The sequence below is a fragment of the Schistocerca cancellata genome, chromosome 8, assembly GCF_023864275.1.
Source record: "Schistocerca cancellata isolate TAMUIC-IGC-003103 chromosome 8, iqSchCanc2.1, whole genome shotgun sequence".
In the NCBI taxonomy this organism is placed as follows: Eukaryota; Metazoa; Arthropoda; class Insecta; order Orthoptera; family Acrididae; genus Schistocerca; species Schistocerca cancellata.
Genome location: NC_064633.1, coordinates 567,997,353 through 568,015,851, shown reverse-complemented (window position 1 = coordinate 568,015,851; position 18,499 = coordinate 567,997,353). Strand labels below are relative to the sequence as shown.

The 18,499-nt window shown below is 43.5% G+C and overlaps 1 protein-coding gene across 1 annotated transcript in view; it reads right to left on the bottom strand.

Annotated features, from left to right (window-relative positions):
• LOC126095030 (carbonic anhydrase-related protein 10-like) overlaps nucleotides 1-18,499 on the bottom strand; it is a 991,041-nt gene that overhangs the window by 130,303 nt on the left and 842,239 nt on the right. The window contains exon 5 of the mRNA XM_049909691.1: nucleotides 7,778-7,873. Within this exon, the coding sequence (XP_049765648.1) occupies nucleotides 7,778-7,873 (96 nt within the window). The remainder of the gene's footprint in view (nucleotides 1-7,777; nucleotides 7,874-18,499) is intronic.

The window sequence follows — 18,499 nt, the reverse complement described above, 5'->3', positions numbered from 1 at the left end:
GGTTCGCAGAAGAGCTTCTGTAAAGTTTGGAAGGTGGGACATGAGATACTGGCAGATGTAAATCTGTGAGTACCGGGCGTGAGTCGTGCTTTGGTAGCTCAGATGGTAGAGCGCTTGCCCACGAAAGGTAAAGGTCCCGAGTTCGAGTCTCAGTCGGGAACACAGTTTTAATCTGTCAGAAATTTTCATATCAGCGCACACTCCGCTGCAGAGTGAAAATCTGATTCTATAAGAAAATGGTTTGGCCAAAAAAATATTTTGAAAGAGGATATGAACAAAAAAAGTAGGGTTTAGGGACATCAAGTTTAGGTAGGATTTTCTTGGAAATAAATGATGAGGTATGATAATGGAAAATAAATAATGAGGTAAGAAATGTAAGAACATATAAATACAGAAAGCATGCTTGGATAGAATTTTTTTGGTGGAAAAAAATGTTGAAATAAGAGGAAAGATATATGGAATGAAGTTTTGGGGTGGACTGCAGTACCAAATGTCACACTGAAAACAAACCCTGTCCTGTATTTTTGTGTTATTACACTATGTGAATTTGTGTTTTTCCTGTCTGTATGTCTTTAGCTAATAAGATTTATGTTGTAAAATTTTTCTGATAACATGATATTTACCTTGTAAAGATGCTTAGACATTATTTATTCTGTTTTGTCTTAATGCTCATGTGTGAAGCTGATGCTTCAAAAGTTATTCTGATCTTTTATGTATGTACTTATGTCATAATTCTTGTGACACTGATGTACATGTTTATTTCTATTCTTTTGTAAAGCCTGTTTTACTACAAATGTAATCTGTATTGTTATGTTCTTTAATGATGTATTTTGTACCTTTGTTATTGTATTCTTATGTTATAAAATTGTAATTGACACCAGTTCATCAAATTAAGTAACTTGTAAGTTACATTTCACTGCACACGTTTCTGTTGGTCATAGTATATGGACAATATGTGAGGAGTAGGGACTGTTAGTGTTCGGACGTGTGTTAATAAGTCAGCAAGGGACTGATTAACAGCACTGCTGGTTCAAAAGACAATTCCAAAAACTTTGTGAGAGCACAAGTGGTGGTTATGGACTTGCTATATTATCCGCAAGACTCTTCAATGGTGATTAAGCACATGCACAGTCAAACAGATGGCTGTTGGCCATCTCTACAAGGACTACAGTTGGTCTGCACCTTTGATGACCCACCAATACTATTATTTCTACAAGGACTACTGTTGGTCTACACCTTTGATGACTCACCAATACCATTACTTCTACAAGGACTACAGTGGGTCTACACATTTGATGACTCACCAATACCATTAATTCTACAAAGACTGCAGTGTGTCTGCACCTCTGGTGGCCCACCAATACCATAATCTCTACCAGAACTACAGTGGGTCTACTCTCTGACGACCTACCTACCAATATTCTTCAAAATTTCGAATGACTCTGCTGTGGGTTTGCTCTGTTGTGGCCCATTACCTATCTGCATGTCAAGAGTCAGCACTGTCTTTCCATTGGAAGGACAACACTACTTCAAGACTGCATGGAAATCCAGTACTTCTGTGTGCATTTTCTTTTACTGCTCAGACTTTGAGAAAAACACTGCTATTTTACTGTGATGAACGATCAGGACTGTCTTTATGGACTTTGAGAAAATTTTAGCTTTTGACCAGCATTGTATCAATATGTGTGTGCATTTGATATCTTTGTTATTGTAATTACGAAAAATTTCTTCAAATCTGTATTGGCCACTGCCCAAAATAAATTTTTAAAATTTTTTGTGGGGGGCATGGGGGCTATGCAAGTAGGCTGTCTAGGTTTTTCTATTGGTAACGCCACGTAGCACTCTGTATGAAAATCACTGGCTGTGCTGTGTGCAGACTGTGGCTGGGTGGCATTGTTGTAATATTCGTTATTGTAGCGTTGGGCTGTTGGCTGTTAACAGCACGTAGCGTTGCACAGTTGGAGGTGAGCCGCCAGCAGTGGTGGATGTGGGGAGTGAGATGGCGGAGTTTTGGACAGAGACAGTAAATTTGTAAGACTGGATGCCATGAAATGATATATATATATATATATATATATATATATATATATATATATATATATATATATATATATATATGATGACTTTTGAACACTATTGAGGTAGATACATTGTTTGTTCTCTATCAAAATCATTCATTTGCTAACTATGCCTATCAGTAGTTAATGCCTTCAGTAGTTTGAATCTTTTATTTAGCTGGCAGTAGTGGCGCTCGCTGTATTGCAGTAGATCGAGTAACGAAGATTTTTGTGAGGTAAGTGATTTGTGAAACGTATACGTAAATGTTAGTCAGGGCCATTCTTTTGTAGGGATTTTTAAAAGTCAGATTGCGTTGCGCCAAAAATATTGGGTGTCAGTTTAAGCACAGTCATGTATAATTGTTCAAAGGGGACGTTTCATATGTCGATCCTTAGCCGAGGATATCTCACTGGAATCTTCTGATTTTTTCTTGTAGTTTGTGTACTTAGTGTAGCTTTTGTTTATTGCTAGCGCGTAATTGTAGAGAGAATCTCCTTTGTAGTTGCAGTCTTTCATTGTTGTACAGTAAAACAGTTGTGGCATGCATGTAGATTTGCACCAAGTATTTCGCAGCTGCGCTTGCAATTAACTAGAAATTATTTTCAGTGCTATGTTAGTGTGTTCTCTTATTTTTGCTCTTCAAATCGTGCTTTTCTGTGTTATCGTGTGAAATATTGTGACAATATTGGAGTGTGAGAAACGTAACACTAGGCTCCAAAGTAAACTGAGAAATAATAGTGACAACGAGCGTAGCTTATCAGCACCACTGTGTAATGAATTAACAGACATTCGAAGTAGTAATTTGGTAATTGTGCATAGGGAAATGGAGCGGGCGGCAGATAATGGTGTAGACAGTGAAACAAATAGTGAACAGGGAAGCATTATCGATCGATCGGTCGGCAACAGCTCGCCTCAGGAATCCAAAATGACAGAACACAATATTGCAAATACTGTTGTCTCAGGTTCTCAAATGAGTCAAGACACATTTTCTACTTGTCAAAATGTGAATGTTGCCGGTTAAAATGCACTGCCAAAAAGCATAGAGAAACAGATTCCAGACACTAATACATTATTATTGCAATTAATGCAACAAATGGAACAAAACCAGAGACAAACAGAGCAAAAGCTTCAAAAGTTAGACACAATGGAACAAAATCTTCAAAAGTTAAACACAATGGAACAAAATCTTCAAAAGTTAGACACAATGGAACAACACCAGAGATAAACACAGCAACAGTTAGACGCAATGGAACAAAATCTTCAAAAGTTAAACATCACACATGAACAAACACGTGAAGATTTAACTACTGAGTTACATAAAATCGAATAGAAATGTCAGAAAGTCTGTAATGACGTAAAAAACACAAATTTGTGAGCATTTCCGACCTATTTCTTCGCGTCATGAAAACACATTACAGAATCACGAAGCAGCCATAAAGGAACTGCAAACCACAGTTCATGAAAATCACTTACCTCACAAAAATCTTCGTTACTCGAACTACTGCAATACAGCGAGCGCCACTACTGCCAGCTAAATAAAAGATTCAAACTACTGAAGGCATTAACTACTGATAAGCATTGTTAGCAAATGAAAGATTTTGATAGAGAACAAACAATGTGTTTACCTCATTAGTGTTCGAATGTCATTATATATATATATATATATATATATATATATATATCAGTTCATGGCATCCAGTCTTACAAATTTACTGTCTCTGTCCAAAACTCCGCCATCTCACTCCCCACATTCACCACTGCTGGCGGCTCACCTCCACCTGCGCAGCGCTACACGCTGTTAACAGCCAACAGCCCAACACTACAATAGCGAATATTACAACAATGCCACCCAGCCACAGACTGCACACAGCACAGCCAGTGATTTTCATACAGATAGCTACGTGGCGTTACCAATATAAAAACCTAGACAGCCTATTTACAAATGATTCGAATATGATACGGGAAAAAGTGTTTGGTGAGCGTCCTTCCAGTCTTAGAATCAAGCGTGCTCTCAATTGCTGTATTTTTACGTCTCCTTATCCCATTTCCTACAGAGAGAAGTGTTGCTCAACACAGTAAATGTCATTGGAATGCTCCTGGGAGAATGCTGGAGTAAGTTGCCACGTACCACCGTGAACGAACGCTCCAAGCTTTCCGTGTCAGAGTTACACATATGATCACTGCCCCAAGTAGCATGTGGTACTTAACTACAAGATTTTATTATGTATTTTAGTGGTGGAATTCACTCAGATAAACTGTGTAAATTTGTATGCGTCTCTAAGCGATGTGTTTATTATTATTGAGGTAAGGTCATAAAATTAATGGGAATTGGAAATACAAGGTACAGATCAAATTAGATTAGATTCAGTTTTCGTTCTATAAACCCAAAAATGATATGATTCTCGTTGATGTGGAACAAGTCAGAAAATATAACACGAACGCCACAACACATTTGAATATAGTACTCACCACCCTGATCATTCGTCCAAAGATTGTAAAACAGGTGAATACATAGCGCTAAACTGGAACTGCTGATATTTACAGAATTATTACACGCTCAGAACGAAACATAGTTATGCACTTTTAATAAATTTATCATAACAAAATACGTAATCTTGACTGATGAGACCGAGTGCTATCAAAACTGACGTCTAAGAGAATTTTTACTTAAGCTGGTCTAACAATCCTTGGTAAGATATTAATCTACAGAGTAGAAGGAGTTGCCAATCAAAAAGTCTTTCAGACTCTGTTTAAACTGTGCTTCATCTGAAACCAAGATCTTAATGCTTGCTGGTAATTTATTGAAAAAGAATGTTCCTAAGTAATGGACTCCTTTTTGGACCACGGTAAGTGATTTTAGGTCTTTATGTAGATTGTTCTTAATCCTGGCACTGATATTATGTGTTGAGCTATTGGCTGGAAATAGAGATACATTACTTGTAACAAATTTCGTTAAGCAATACATATACTGAGAAGCAATAGTTAGAATACAAAGTTTCTTGAATACGTTCCTACATGATGTTCTTGAATTTACACCACAAATGATTCTTGTTACACGCTTTTGCACGATAAAATCTTTTGCTTGATTGGACGAGTACCCCAGAATATGATCCCGTATGACATAATAGACTGAAAGTAAGCAAAATATGCAAGGTTTTTTATGTTTATATATCCTGATTCTGACCTCATTCTCATTGCAAATAGAGAGTTGTTTACGTGTTTTATCAATTCTCTCGAATGCCCTTCCAAACAGAATTTATATCAAGTTGTAATCCCAGAAATTTAACGATGTCAACCTCTTCGATATCCATGTCTGCAAGAAATATCTTACAGTTTCTGAACTGCATATAGTGGGTCTTTTCAAAGTTAATGTTAGTGGATTAGCTTTGTGTGTGTGAATTCCTAAGCGGCCAAACTGCTGAGGTCATCGATCCCTAGACTTACACACTACTGAAACTAACTTACGCTAAGGACAACACACACACACTAATGCTGGAGAGAGGTCTCGAACATCCGGCGGGAGGGGCCGCGCAATCCGTGACAGGGCTGAATTAACTTTAAACAACTTTTTAATATCAGTGAAAATTTGATTAGCAGCCATTTCTAAATCCGTAATTGACTTGCTACTTATTGCAGTATTTGTATCATCTGCAAACAAACGAACTTCGTATCTGTCAATTTAACAGACGTGAGGTGATGAATGTACTCACGAAAATGCAACAGACCCAACAGCGAACCTTGAGGAACACCACATGTGATTAATTCTCTATCAGAAGAAGACTGACGGCATACCGCAAAGGTATTTCACAATGACTCCCTTAGTTTCCTATTAGTTAGGTAAGACTCGAAACAATTCCCAGTACTGCCAGTGAAACCATAATATTATAATTCACTTAAAAGAACGCTGTGATACACACAGTGAAAGGATTTTGACAGGCCACAGATGTGCCAACAGCCTCTGATTTGTTACCTAATGTATTAAGTACATTCTCAATGTCCGTTAAACAGTTTTCCTTATATCGGAACCCTTACGGAACGCAGACTGTGACTCATAAAATGACTTAGAAGTCAGATGCTTAAGGAGACGTTTGAACACAACCTTTTAAAACATTTGCGAAAAAGCCGACAAAAGTAAATTCGTCGATAGTTTGATGGTATCTCTTTATCCCCCTTACTGTGAAGGGAATTACGTTCAGTGTAAAGATTGATAAAACTCAATTCACATGAGCACTGTTTGATTAACTTCGTTCATATCTCATCATAACCAGTAGCATACTTATAGTTTTTGAATTTCATCGTTGTCTTATAAGGAAACATCACGCACAATGTTAAAGCGCAGAGTATTCACTGCATCTTGTAATCTCGATAAGTTCTTGTCTCACGTACATCGATCTTACTTCATTACTCGGACAAACATTCAGACGAATAGTAGGTCAAATTTTATTGATAAACAGTAATGTACAGGTTTCTGTCAAACAAGGCAGCGAGAAAAAAAGGTGCTGTGCTGTGCTGTGAAAATGTACGGTACTGTTTCGTTCCTTTTCTCGCAGTCAGTTTTCGCGTAAGGCATATCTCTTTATGATTAGAATACTGCTATGGAACCCGAATCGTCCGAAGCTTTGTAATCCTACACATTCGTGCAATAAAACTATGCAGAATACTGTTACGGAAGCAACTATCCTCATAGATCGAGTAGCTGTAGAGGTCTCTCCCATATCCGTGTACCAAAGAGCCCAGTTGATTTAGCTATTCATTTTAAGCGTTTTCAATTGCTAATCAAAGTGTCCTTTACAATATCAGTAAAAGAGGGCCATAGGGAGGAGGCAAGAGTAGGAGGAAGGGGGTGGAGAGTGAATAGCCAAAGCGGGAGGGGGGGAGGGAAGAAAGAGATGACCAGAGAGAGGGGGGGAAGGAAATGATGAGGCGGGGGGAAGAGGTGACGGAAAGAGAGAGGGGGTAAGAGGAGAAAGAGGGTGGAGGATATAGACCAAGGGAGCGGGAAGAAGCACATTAGGACGTACATCCAATTCCCATACATGTTTGTCAATTGTGAAGCATTTCCAGGTTCGCTAATATTATAATATGAAGATAGACGTTATCAGGAGGTCATTGATCCGCAAAGTATTCTGATGCTGTAAGCAATGAAAGTGGAATATAAACCATTACCCAGAGCACATTTACCTTTAAAGTTGTGTTTCGTTGAGAACATCATTCCAGAAAAGCCTTAAAGAAATAGCAGATCATTCCAGCACTACACACAATATTATCTTTTAACCTATCATCAAAATTCAGCTGATTTTACTTTGAACATAGTTACTTAAGAGCACAAGGCTGTATGTGTAATGTACTCTTCCCCTGAGCCAAAGAGTACATTACTCGTCTACTCAAATTTTACATAAGGAAGATCGATCATGTGCGAACATCGTAAGAAGCAACCGACAGTTGGTCCCACCTTCTTCCCACAAGAATCAAACTGTATCTTTAAATTCATTGAATTTTGTGTAAGAGAACTTTGCGGCTTACATGCTGTCTTATTTCATTTAATTAGTTTAAGATTAAAGTTTGATTTACAGAGCACTCAGCTGGTTTTCATACATGATAAGGGAAGGAGCAGCTATGTAGTTACAGTTTCCTCCATCAATTACTCGTATGTGCAATACATGAAATAAAGTTAAACAATGAATTTTTATGCTGAGAGGTAATTTATGTCGCCACCTACCTGCAGCATGACGGACACGCCCACAATGCCTTGTGATTTGTGCTGCGCCTCTGTCATGTTGTGGTACAGGTCCGCGTTAAACCCGTACAGCTGAATCTGAAATTTAGGAAGACTTTTATTTTTGGCGTCAACAATCTGAAAAACAATTCAAGATTCAGTTACAATGTTAGGTTGCCTGCTGCTCCTTTGTCCAAACGTAAAATGCATTGCGATCTGTACAGTTGCTGAAACGCTTTTAGGGCACTTAGAGAATCAGAGAAGATGAGAATCATTTTCCTTCGATTATGGCTTATTCGCGCCGTTGCCTTCAATACCGTACGTAGCTGATCACTGAAACCTGACACCGATTGGTGAGTCGATACCAGAGGACTCCACTAAGTGTAACACCTTGTACACTCCTGGAAATGGAAAAAGAACACATTGACACCGGTGTGTCAGACCCACCATACTTGCTCCGGACACTGCGAGAGGGCTGTACAAGCAATGATCACACGCACGGCACAGCGGACACACCAGGAACCGCGGTGTTGGCCGTCGAATGGCGCTAGCTGCGCAGCATTTGTGCACCGCCGCCGTCAGTGTCAGCCAGTTTGCCGTAGCATACGGAGCTCCATCGCAGTCTTTAACACTGGTAGCATGCCGCGACAGCGTGGACGTGAACCGTATGTGTAGTTGACGGACTTTGAGCGAGGGCGTATAGTGGGCATGGGGGAGGCCGGGTGGACGTACCGCCGAATTGCTCAACACGTGGAGCGTGAGGTCTCCACAGTACATCGATGTTGTCGCCAGTGGTCGGCGGAAGGTGCACGTGCCCGTCGACCTGGGACCGGACCGCAGCGACGCACGGATGCACGCCAAGACCGTAGGATCCTACGCAGTGCCGTAGGGGACCGCACCGCCACTTCCCAGCAAATTAGGGACACTGTGGCTCCTGGGGTATCGGCGAGGACCATTCGCAACCGTCTCCATGAAGCTGGGCTACGGTCCCGCACACCGTTAGGCCGTCTTCCGCTCACGCCCCAACATCGTACAGCCCGCCTCCAGTGGTGTCGCGACAGGCGTGAATGGAGGGACGAATGGAGACGTGTCGTCTTCAGCGATGAGAGTCGCTTCTGCCTTGGTGCCAATGATGGTCGTATGCGTGTTTGGCGCCGTGCAGGTGAGCGCTACAATCAGGACTGCATACGACCGAGGCACACAGGGCCAACACCCGGCATCATGGTGTGGGGAGCGATCTCCTACACTGGCCGTACACCACTGGTAATCGTCGAGGGGACACTGAATAGTGCACGGTACATCCAAACCGTCATCGAACCTATCGTTGTACCATTCCTGGACCGGCAAGGGAACTTGCTGTTCCAATAGGACAATGCACGTCCGCATGTATCCCGTGCCACCCAACGTGCTCTAGAAGGTGTAAGTCAACTACCCTGGCCAGTAAGATCTCCGGATCTGTCCCCCATTGAGCATGTTTGGGACTGGATGAAGCGTCGTCTCACGCGGTTTGCACGTCCAGCACGAACGCTGGTCCAACTCAGGCGCCAGGTGAAAATGGCATGGCAAGCCGTTCCACAGGACTACATCCAGCATCTCTACGATCGTATCCATGGGAGAATAGCAGCCTGCATTGCTGCGAAAGGTGGATATACACTGTACTAGTGCCGACATTGTGCATGCTCTGTTGCCTGTGTCTATGTGCCTGTGGTTCTGTCAGTGTGATCATGTGATGTATCTGACCCCAGGAATGTGTCAATAAAGTTTCCCCTTCCTGGGACAATGATTTCACGGTGTTCTTATTTCAATTTCCAGGAGTGTACATATCTCAGCGAAATTGCGGAGCTTATTTAAAATATCATAAAACAGGACTTAAAATTAATTGCACAGTCCAATCTTTACTAAAAACAGTTGTTTCTGACACTTCTGCGCCTCTTTGAATAGTGGCTATTGTAATTAGGACCTGCACGTTTTTAGGTAGCTATGTTGCGATTGCTGACGAAGATTTTAATATTTTGTGCATCCTTCTTTTCTCGCAGAGTCGTTGGCAGGTCCTTCTCTTTGTTTAATTTTGAGTCAGCTACATACCTGACATACTTCTCTATTTAATCTGTCAAAAACCTTAAACGACGGACAAATGAGGAACTTTCACTACACTGGGCACGTACGTGCTTGCGTGTGCATGCGTGTGTGTGTGTTTGTGTGTGTGTGTGTATGTGTGTGTAATCAGAACGTCAAAGAAATTTGTTTCACTTTCATTTCAGCATAATTTCTTTATAACTTTCGCTATGATTTAGTGTGAACGCTAATCACTACCATGCCGTGCTCTTCAACAATCCTGTCATTATCATCATAATCAAGATTTTGTAGGCGGAGTGCAGCCCTCTCTTAATCTATTCATTCATAACTACATTATCTTGAACAGATAAACTACTGAATAAGAGAAGTAACTAAGCACACTAAATGAGTTGTAGAAGGAGTGAAATGAATTGGTTTCAAATTTTATTCACTAACAGACATGAATATGTGACACACACACTGGTGTCTAGATGTAGATGAATGTGTGTCATGCTATTTTCGCGTAGCATGTAGGAATGTAAGTATGAAGTCTATTTCTGTGCCATTTCTCCCAAAATGTTCGAGTCAGACGTGCACCGAAGCGCGGATAGGTTAAATGTTACTCAGTCGCAAAGCTGTCCTCCAAACAGTCGTTTAATTAAGCTGTCACATGTCATGATACACTGAAAACGACGTCTGTAGACAAGACAGAAATTAACGAGATGTTGAGAGTGGCAGATTTATTCGTCAGTAGAGCACGGTGGCGTGACAGGATGAAGGTTGGGGACCCTTACTCGCGAGAGCCGTGCAGTGTTCATATGCGGGGGCGGCAACAGTGCGTCGAGTGAGTGGGGCGCGCCGATAGGGTGGCAGACGGGGGTGGTGGGGGTAGGTGTGGTGGGCGGCAGCGGGGGCAGCGCTGCCATCCATCAAAGTGACGCCGCCGCGCGGACTTTTCCACGTCACCACCCGCCGCTATTTATCTATCACCGCCGACAAACGGCCCTTCCGACTCGCCTATTAATTCGCGCAAATTTCCTCTTGTCACGAGAGGTGAGATATTTTTCCACTGCTGGGAAAACTTTTACGAGTGCCGCGTCTTTTAACGTCCCTTCCTGTTTAATTTTTCTCGCACTTCACTGAGCTACCCGTTCATTGTTGAACTCCGTTATTGGCAGTAATGCACAGCAGGAGTTTACCATATTAGGTAGGATCCACATTGTACCTTGTTCATGCTATGTGCAACGCTAAACAAACAGGTACTCAGTGAATGATCGGCAGCATGCTACATGCAACGCTAAACAAACAGACGCTCAGTGAATGGTCGGCAGCAACAGTAAATTTCCACCAGGTGATTTAATCACGTTGGAACTAAGCCCTGATGAAGTATTAGCTTTTGTGTAAGTGTTGTAGCGCGAAGGATATTCCGAGACATGCAGATGTCTAACATTTTTGAGTTACAGTAATTACTGCGATAAATAAGCACATTAGACGAAAAATTACTACTCCAATGATGCACCATGCTTATAGCGTATCACACTGCCTGTGCCGTCGCCGTCGAGGAAGAGAGTTCAGTAATTTATACAGCTGAATCCACTCAGTGGTGGTTAGATATACAGGGTGAGCACAAAGTCTTGCGCTGATTATAAAAATTTATTACAGTGTAACTTTTCGACATAATAAGCTACATTTGGAGCCGTTACATAGGTTAGTGTTACTAGTTTTTCTTAAGACCACTTACGTTCGTAAACCTCAACGTGTGCTCCATTGGTAGCTCGGAGAATGTCGAAGCGGTATTCCAGTTCCCACTGGGTTTTTCCTAACGTGTGCTCTGTCACAGTACCCACAGCAGCTTGTACCCTAGCCTTTAGTTCGTCGACGTCAGCAACTGGTGTGACGAAGATTGTCTCCTTGATAAAGCCGCAGAAAAAAAAAGTCACGGGGCGTAATGTCTGGAGAGAGGAGTAATGTCCGGGTCGGTGGATTGGAAGGTACGGTCCAACACCCAGGCCACCTCGTTCTCCAGACATTACGTCCCTTGACTTTTTTCTGATGCTATATCAAGCTCTGGCAGGTGTTGCGGAAGTATGGCATACCACAGAAGATCTTAAACATCATAAAAGATCTATATGATGGCTACGAATGCTGCATACTCCACAAGGGAAATATGACAGAGCCCATAAAAGTAACAACTGGAGTCCGGCAGGGTTGCATTTTGTCACCAACACTTTTTCTACTCATTCTAGACTCTGTTATGAGAAGAGTCACAGCAGGCAGGAGACGAGGAATCCAGTGGGGGATCCACGAACGTCTGGAGGATTTGGATTTTGCAGACGACATAGTTTTATTAGCTCCAAGGCTGACTGATATGCAAGCTAAATTAAGCTTGCTGAAAGAAGAAGGAGAGACTGCTGGCCTCAAGATAAATACAGGCAAAACAAAGGAAATGAGAGTAAATTCAGGTAACATGGAGATGCCCCTGTTAATAGGTGAGCAACGAGTGGAGACTGTCAACTCATTCCTGTATATGGGTAGTATAGTGGCGGAAGATGGCGGAGCTGGAGATGACGTGAAAAACCGCATTAAAAAGGCCAATGCTGCCTTCATACAATTGTATCCAATATGGAAAAATAGAAATATCACATACAAAACAAAAATCCGTATTTTTAATACAAATGTGAAGGCCGTCCTTCTGTACGCCAGTGAAAGCTGGAAAATGGATAAAAAGATAACAACCCAGTTACAAAGCTTCATAAATAGATGTCTTCGACGCATCATGAATATCTGGTGGCCAGAAAAAATATGTAATGAGGAGCTCTGGCGAATAACAAACCAGATACCTATAGAAGACCAGATACGAGAGAGAAGGTGGGGCTGGTTGGGGCACACCTTGAGAAAACCAGATGGAGCCATCGAGAAAAAAGCATTGTAATGGAATCCCCAGGGAACAAGGAAGAGAGGAAGACCAAGGGGCACATGGAAGAGGACAGTGGAAGGGGAAGGAAAAAGAGTTGGCAAGACCTGGGCAGAATTGAGGCAAATGGCCAAAGACAGAGACGGATGGCGAGTTCTCCTGGATGCCCTATGCCCCCATAGGGGCCAAAGGAACTAAGTCAAGTCAAGTCAAGTAAGTCTATATCAAGTACAGTCTTCGTCACACCAGTTGCTGACGTCGACGAACTGAAGGCTAGGATACAAGCTGCTGTGGGTACTATGACAGAACACACGTTACGAAACACCCGGCGGGAACTGGAACACCGCCTCGACATTCTCCGAGCTACAGAGAGAGCACACTTTGAGGTTTACTAACGCAAGTGGTCTTAAAAAAACTAGTAAGACTACTCTATGTAACGGCATAAAATGCAACTTATTATGTCAAACGGTTATTCTGTTATAAATTTTTATAATCATGGCAACACTTTGTGCTATCCCTGAACTTGAGCTACCAAACTGCAGGCATGTTGATTGCTACGTTACACATCTAGTTCCAAATAGTCCCAGACACACTCTACGGCAGGATTTAATTTCAGACGGAACCCCCCTCCCAACCCCCCCTCCCCCAAACCCCATTTCCGCCGCCCCCCTCCTCCCAGGGAATTGTTTTTGAACTCTGTAGATCAAGTCGGCGCTGGACAGGAGATTTAAAGTAGTACACATGTATTAAATCGCATCATAACTGATTTACCCTACCGCTAGCACCAGTGAACGTGACAATATGTGATCAATCTGATGCGATGGGCGGAGGCACGGGAGGAGCTAAGTGTGTGTGTGTGTGTGTGTGTGTGTGTGTGTGTGTGTGTGTGTATACAGTACACTCAAAATGAGCTGCTATTCGTTTCTCATGTTGACTGTCTTTTGTTTACGACAGCCAGCGATCTCAGAGATCTATAGTTATAAGCAGGATAAGATGAGCTTCGTTCCAAAGCAGTGATAGGTTTGTATTAAATTTTGTGGTTTTATTGTTTTGATTAAGGTATTGGAAATTATGGTGCCCTTGTAAATAATTTATTTAACCACCGCTTTCGTAGCCTAAAAGCCACATCATCAGGTCAGACATGCTGAATCGACGTTAAAGTTGCAACATGGTCGGGACTGAGCATTCCTTGTCTAACAATAAATTACGCAATTAGCCGATCGTCAGGTAAGCAGAGAGTATGGGTCCACTTTTCCTCAAGCAATTCCAGATTCACGGCACAAGGAGTGTTCGGTGCGACATTCAGTTCATGATTCACCATATCTAAGCTGATGATGTGGCTTCTAGGCTACGAAACTGGTTGTTCAATAAATTATTTTCAAGAGCAGCCAAGCGTTATGATTTAAGACGTCTACTTACGTCCGCGGTTGTCCCTCCTACGAAACAGTGTATAAGGATTTATGTTTAAAACCTGAATTTCAGAACAGTATATTTTTTAAAAATAATTTCTCATCTTAAGCTGTAACATAATTTTTTTAAAAATCAGAACTTCCGATTTTTATGGCTGGTTTGGAAAAGGGGTTAGTTTATATGATTGAGCAGGGACGTTATGGCACCGAAAATATCAGATATTGAGCATTGTGTCAACAGGATTAAGACTGGGTGACTTACCAGACCAGTCGATGGGCAGAAATAATTCAGTTTCAGTACCGAGTTTATTAGAGTTGGAGACACATGTCATTGTTCCGCTGTTGAGATATCGCGATGCTGCCGAACCCTCGCCTGGAGTGGATTTTTGGGGCCATGCTGCAACCACAGTGCAGCTGCAGGTTAAATGCATCAATAAGTCAAGGTACAAACTGCGAGGTTGCAGCATAAGCGTACCTTTGTGATCATACAAAAAAATTCTCTAATGGTCGTAGTTCACTATTCACATTCCTGTGGGGGTAGCGTGTTTGTGATCTTAAAAGATACAACATATAGTGAGGTTAGAACAGATTCCGAAAGCTAAATTTTTTGGATGAAGTTAATGTTAAAGGTATCAACATGGTAATCGGCTGCTTATGTGCTCCGCATGCTTCAGAAGCAGCAGTGGTGGAACGTTTGAGGGAGAAGTTGGAGAAGATTGTGTACGAGGTCTGTTCAAAATATTCCGGAACATTCGTAATTTAGCGACAATTGTATGTTTGAGCGAAATGTGGTTGCAATCCCTGCACTTACCTGTGATTAATGCGTCTGTTAGTACTGAATACCGAGCGAGGTGGCGCAGTAGTTAGCGCACTGGACTCGCATTCGAGAGGACAACGGTTCAATCCCGTCTCCGGCCATCCTGATTTAGGTTTTCCGTGATTTCCTTAAATCGTTTCAGGCAAATGGCGGGATGGTTCCTTTGAAAGGGCACGGCCGATTTCCTTGCCAATCCTTCCCTAACCCGAGCTTGGGCTCCGTCTCTAATGACCTCGTTGTCAACGGGACGTTAAACACTAACCACCACCACCACCACCACCAGTACTGAATAGAAAGTTGCGTCGCACAGTTTGCGAATTTGGAGATGACAGAGTTAGACGAGTAACACTTCTGCATTAAATTTTGCTTGAAACTCAAGGAAACCTTCACAGAGACACACCAAATGGCGCAGGAAGCCTATGGCGATGAGCGCTTCAGACGTACTCGGTATTACGAATGCTTCACACGGTTTAAAAATGGCTTGACGAAAGTTCAATAAACACGAAAGATACACATAACAGAGACTTCAGTCATTAATAATAAATTCTCCATCACTGTATGCAACACTATGCTAACGCAGAGGTAATTTTGCATTTCCGCGATTATAGAAATCACAAGGTTATGAGGCGAAGAGCTCTCCGAGCTACAGTCCTGGAAATGGAAAAAAGAACACATTGACACCGGTGTGTCAGACCCACCATACTTGCTCCGGACACTGCGAGAGGGCTGTACAAGCAATGATCACACGCACGGCACAGCGGACACACCAGGAACCGCGGTGTTGGCCGTCGAATGGCGCTAGCTGCGCAGCATTTGTGCACCGCCGCCGTCAGTGTCAGCCGGTTTGCCGTGGCATACGGAGCTCCATCGCAGTCTTTAACACTGGTAGCATGCCGGGACAGCGTGGACGTGAACCGTATGTGCAGTTGACGGACTTTGAGCGAGGGCGTATAGTGGGCATGCGGGAGGCCGGGTGGACGTACCGCCGAATTGCTCAACACGTGGGGCGTGAGGTCTCCACAGTACATCGATGTTGTCGCCAGTGGTCGGCGGAAGGTGCACGTGCCCGTCGACCTGGGACCGGACCGCAGCGACGCACGGATGCACGCCAAGACCGTAGGATCCTACGCAGTGCCGTAGGGGACCGCACCGCCACTTCCCAGCAAATTAGGGACACTGTTGCTCCTGGGGTATCGGCGAGGACCATTCGCAACCGTCTCCATGAAGCTGGGCTACGGTCCCGCACACCGTTAGGCCGTCTTCCGCTCACGCCCCAACATCGTGCAGCCCGCCTCCAGTGGTGTCGCGACAGGCGTGAATGGAGGGACGAATGGAGACGTGTCGTCTTCAGCGATGAGAGTCGCTTCTGCCTTGGTGCCAATGATGGTCGTATGCGTGTTTGGCGCCGTGCAGGTGAGCGCCACAATCAGGACTGCATACGACCGAGGCACACAGGGCCAACACCCGGCATCATGGTGTGGGGAGCGATCTCCTACACTGGCCGTACACCATTGGTGATCGTCGAGGGGACACTGAATAGTGCACGGTACATCCAAACCGTCATAGAACCCATCGTTCTACCATTCCTAGACCGGCAAGGGAACTTGCTGTTCCAACAGGACAATGCACGTCCGCATGTATCCCGTGCCACCCAACGTGCTCTAGAAGGTGTAAGTCAACTATCCTGGCCAGCAAGATCTTCGGATCTGTCCCCCATTGAGCATGTTTGGGACTGGATGAAGCGTCGTCTCACGCGGTCTGCACGTCCAGTACGAACGCTGGTCCAACTGAGGCGCCAGGTGGAAATGGCATGGCAAGCCGTTCCACAGGACTACATCCAGCATCTCTACGATCGTCTCCATGGGAGAATAGCAGCCTGCATTGCTGCGAAAGGTGGATATACACTGTACTAGTGCCGACATTGTGCATGCTCTGTTGCCTGTGTCTATGTGCCTGTGGTTCTGTCAGTGTGATCATGTGATGTATCTGACCCCAGGAATGTGTCAATAAAGTTTCCCCTTCCTGGGACAATGAATTCACGGTGTTCTTATTTCAATTTCCAGGAGTGTATGTTCGGAGCGAATTTTCATCCGGGAGGGAAGTTCCTTGATGAGAGTTCCAGAAAGCGCGGAAAAGGTGGAAATCTGAAGGTGCATGATAGTGACTTCCCAACCCAACTCTTGTACAGTGTTTCTTGTCAGTATTGCAGAATGTTGGCGGGCGTTATCATTGAGTAGCCTCACTTTAAGCAGTCCTCCCGGTCGTTTTTCTTGGATTACGTCTGCAAGACGTCTCAGTTGGTCGTAATAAAAGTCAGCAGCGATTTTTCCACTTCGGATAGCAATTCGTAGTACACCACATGGTCGCTGTTCCACGAGAAGCATAGCACTATCTTTTGTGGATGCGCGCAGGTCGTTGTACGGGGAGTTGCAGCTTTGTTTGGGCTGAACCATTCCTTTCTTTTCCTTATGTTAGCATAAAGACACCATTTCTCGTCACCAGTAACGACGTGACAGGAGTGGTCGGTGTTGTTCGCGAGCCGGTTGATGACGAGCAAGCGGAGATGCACGTACGGCCACCCGCTGGTGCTTATGATCTTGGCTTAGAGTGAGCGGTACCCATACACCCAATGTTGAACCTTCCCCACTGCATGCAAATGTTCCACGATAGTGGAATAACGGTAGTCCATCACGTTTGACAATTCTCGAGTCCACTAACGTGGATCACTGTGGATTAATGATCCTCATAAAACCCCAAAGGTCTTTGTAAACGTGAAGGCTCACTAATGTCAAAAAGATTCTCCTTTTAACGTGCAAACCTTTTTCTTGCCGCGCTCTGTCCAATGAAAATTTCCCCTAGACGACGCAAATGTTTCTGGCTGCCTCCGCTGCTTTCACCCCTCAATTGAAAAACAAAACAATATATGAGGAACATTTAGAATTCTGCACTTGGCACTCCGTTTTCCAGCGTCCGCAGCTCCGCTCACTATATTCAAATGACAATATGTAAACTCAAATAGCAACAGTGAATTACTAAGATAAAACGACAATCGGTAAATAATCCCCTGGCAATCGGAATACCAACATGCAAAAAAAAAAAACGCTAGGAATTTTTGCACCAACCTACCAACTTACCTGATATGCAAGACGAACTAGGCTGCGAACTTAACTCTTTCGTATGTCCGGGAGTGGAATTTTGCCGAACGTGTCATGTACAAAGGAACTGAGATCTTTTGCGTACCAAATTTTGCTACAGAAGTGTGAAGACCAAGTTTCCAATGCTTTGTGGGGATTCAATGAACTATATCGGTGTCCGAAAGCCGGAATCATATCGCTGACGTCTGGCGTTTCAACACTTGTCGTGTCCTGACACAGGATAGATGGAAAGACAGTGGCTTGAGGTCAGTCTGCAATTTCCGAGCGGCGAGGAGCAAATGCAGAAAGACAAATTACCAGCGAAGGCAGGTTGGTGACCTGAATCAGCTCCAAACTCTGTCACAGGGCATCTACGAGAGATGCGGATTTTGGGAC